At 31.3% G+C, this 3021-nt stretch overlaps 1 protein-coding gene across 1 annotated transcript; it reads left to right on the top strand.

Moving 5' to 3' along the window:
- The first annotated feature begins 549 nt into the window (after positions 1 to 549).
- LOC107449930 (zinc finger BED domain-containing protein 5-like) lies at positions 550 to 1398 on the top strand. The gene has a single exon (XM_016065613.2). It carries the CDS (start codon positions 550 to 552, stop codon positions 1396 to 1398), a length of 849 nt encoding a protein of 282 aa, XP_015921099.2.
- The last annotated feature ends 1623 nt before the right edge of the window (positions 1399 to 3021 follow it).

Consider the following 3021-nt stretch of genomic DNA (forward strand, 5'->3'; position numbering starts at 1 on the left):
ATAAACTATGTATCTATTATTTGAGAATAAAGTTTTCAAACAAGGAACTTATCATTTTGGAATTCTCCGGGAATTATAAATCAGGTAAGTGCAATGATTTTTACAATAAAAAATTTGCTTGTAAATATATTTTTTTTCATTTGATGATGGTTCTCTACAGCAGCTGTTCTTAACCTATGGGTCGCGACCCAAAATTGGGTCGCGAAGCATATTTCTTGGGTCGCGCTGAGTCGAACCAAAAAAGTTAGTAATACACCAAATAATAAGTAATACCAACATCTCCTTGAAGAAGTCATTGTGGCTTACTCAGCCTAGGCTTAATGAGGTACCTGGGTAACTCTATACCCTTAATCCTCGTTCATAATAATTAAAACGGTTCATAATAATGAAGGACGGAACAGCGGCTGCTGAAGCGCTTTCTCCGACAGCCGAAAAGGGGCGTGGCTTATTGCCATTGCGAAGCGCATTTTAGAAACAAATTTTGTCTTATTATTAATAGTGGAGTGATCAAGCTGCAGTGTGTATTGCAAAACTGTGATCACCCTAATAATGGCAAAACGTGAATACAAGGAAGCATTTTTTGAATTAGGTTTTACTTGCATTTATGATCGAGGAGTGAACAAGCCGCAATGCGTGTTGTGCAGTGAAATATTAAGTAATGAATCGATGAAACCGATCAAACTTAAAAGACATTTTGATGCAAAACATAAAAATTTTTCCTTTGAGGGAAAAGATCGTACTTTTTTCGAAAGAAAAGAAGCCCATTTAAAAGAACAGCGTTTGGATGCACCAAGTAGTAGTGGTTTTATAAATTCTGCCAAACAAGCTACACTTGCTTCTTTTCATGTGGCTTGGCATATTGCAAGACAAAAGAAACCCCATAATATTGCTGAAAAACTTATTAAACCTGCTGCCATTGACATGGCACGTATCATGTGCGGAGATGAAAGTTCAAAGAAATTACAAAAGATACCATTATCAAATGATACAATTCGTTTACGAATTAATGGTATGTCACTTGATATTAAGAATCAACTTATTTCTGCTATAAAAATCGCTGGTTTATTTAGTATTCAACTGGATGAAGCGACAGATGTGAGCAAAGATGCTCAACTCATGGTTTACGTGCGGCATCCAGGTTTAACAGATATACAGGAGGACATTTTATTTTGCAGACCAATGTCAACAACAACTAGAGGTGAAGATATTTTTCTTATAGTCGATTCGTATTTTAAAGAAGAAGGATTAAATTGGAATCAGTGTTTCAGTATTTGCACCGACGGTGCAGCTGCCATGACAACATCTCAAAAGGGATTTTCGACAAGAGCAAAACAAATGAATCCACAAATTATATCGATTCATTGTTTGTTACATAGACAAAATCTTGCTTCAAAATAATTATCACCCGAATTATGTATCGTTTCGGATGAAATTGTTGCGGTAGTCAATTTTATCAAATCAAGAGCTCTTAACTGTAGAATTTTCCGCGAACTGTGTTTCGAATCTGGTGCAGAATGCGAACATTTATTATACTATTCTGAAGTTAGATGGCTGTCCCGGGGCAAAGTTGTTAAAAGAGTATTATCATTACGAGCAGAAATCGAATTATTTTTGAGAGAAAAGAAACACCCATTAGCATCTAAATTCTCCGAGTTGAAGTGGATTACTCAAGTTGCTTATTTGTCAAATATTTTATTTGAAATAAATAATCTAAATACGTCTATGCAGGGACGTAATCATACTATTATTGAATTAACTGAAAAAATTACATGTTTCAAAAATAAACTCAAATTATGGAGAAATAAGGTTGAAGTAAAGAAACTTGCTTCATTCCCGACTCTTAATAATTTGCTTGTTGAAGACAATAATATTGATATCACAGATTTTGAAATACAGAAAATTATTATTAATCATTTAGAAAAACTAATAGCAGACTTTGATCGATATTTCCCTGCACACGATGTTTTCAAATATAATTGGGTTCGAATGCCACTTAATTTTGATGTAAGTGATTTGCATGAGGAATTTGTTAAGATTAATCAATTTCAAGAACAATTAATAGAAATACAAAGTGACCAAGCACTTCGATACAATTTCTACAAAAACACTGAATCTTTATGTGCTTTCTGTTTAAAATTAAAAACCGAAAAGCCAATAATTGTTAAAGAAGCCCTAACAGTATTATTGCTCTTTTCAACAACATATATGTGGGAGGCTGGTTTTTCGGTTCTGTGTGTAATCAAAAACAATTACCGGAACAAGTTAAATCCTGAAATAGATATAAGGTGCTCCTTGACAAGCATTCAACCGAGGTTTGAAGATCTTTCAAAATGTATTCAAGCACAAGGTTCTCATTAAAACTGTATGACTTGCATTTAAAATTTAAAAGACTTAGCATATGTATTGATATTTCTTTTTTTTAGGAATAAGTTAAAATGTCAATTATTTTCAAAAAGTTATAAATATATTTTTATTTGGTCAATAAAAATTATTAAAAACACTTGATTGTTAATTAAATTTTCCTTGGATCGAAAAGTACTTTTGTTTATCTTTACTATTAAAAAAATAAATAAAAAATTTGTAAGTTAAAAAAAATCATCGTCGTAGGATTGAAGATTTTTCAAAAATACGATCTAAAATAAAGCAATGAAAAAATTTTGAAATTTTTTTGGGTCGCAACATGAACATATTTCTCAAATTTGGGTCGCGGCTTAAAAAGGTTAAGAACCACTGCTCTACAGAATGGTTTTTTACGTCTGATTAAGAACTATAAGAATAATAAAAAAAGAAACAATATGAAAGTTTTTATTTCAATGTAAAGAATTCTTAAAATCGTTTTTTTATCCTAAGAATTCTTTATTTTCCGTTTTTTAGTTTATAATTTTTTGATAAAAATTGTTCTCAAAATACTTTTTTTGAAAAATTAAATGGTATAACATTATGTGTTTATGTATACTTCTTGTATATTCCAATGTTTGAAGTAATATGATTCAGAAAAGTATGGAATAAAAATTCGGTACT

The sequence above is a fragment of the Parasteatoda tepidariorum genome, chromosome 8 (assembly GCF_043381705.1).
Source record: "Parasteatoda tepidariorum isolate YZ-2023 chromosome 8, CAS_Ptep_4.0, whole genome shotgun sequence".
Taxonomy (NCBI): Eukaryota; Metazoa; Arthropoda; class Arachnida; order Araneae; family Theridiidae; genus Parasteatoda; species Parasteatoda tepidariorum.

Bases quoted from the DNA above. Each gene is read 5' to 3' on its own strand.
- LOC107449930 (XM_016065613.2), top strand. From the start codon at position 550: ATGGCAAAACGTGAATACAAGGAAGCATTTTTTGAATTAGGTTTTACT.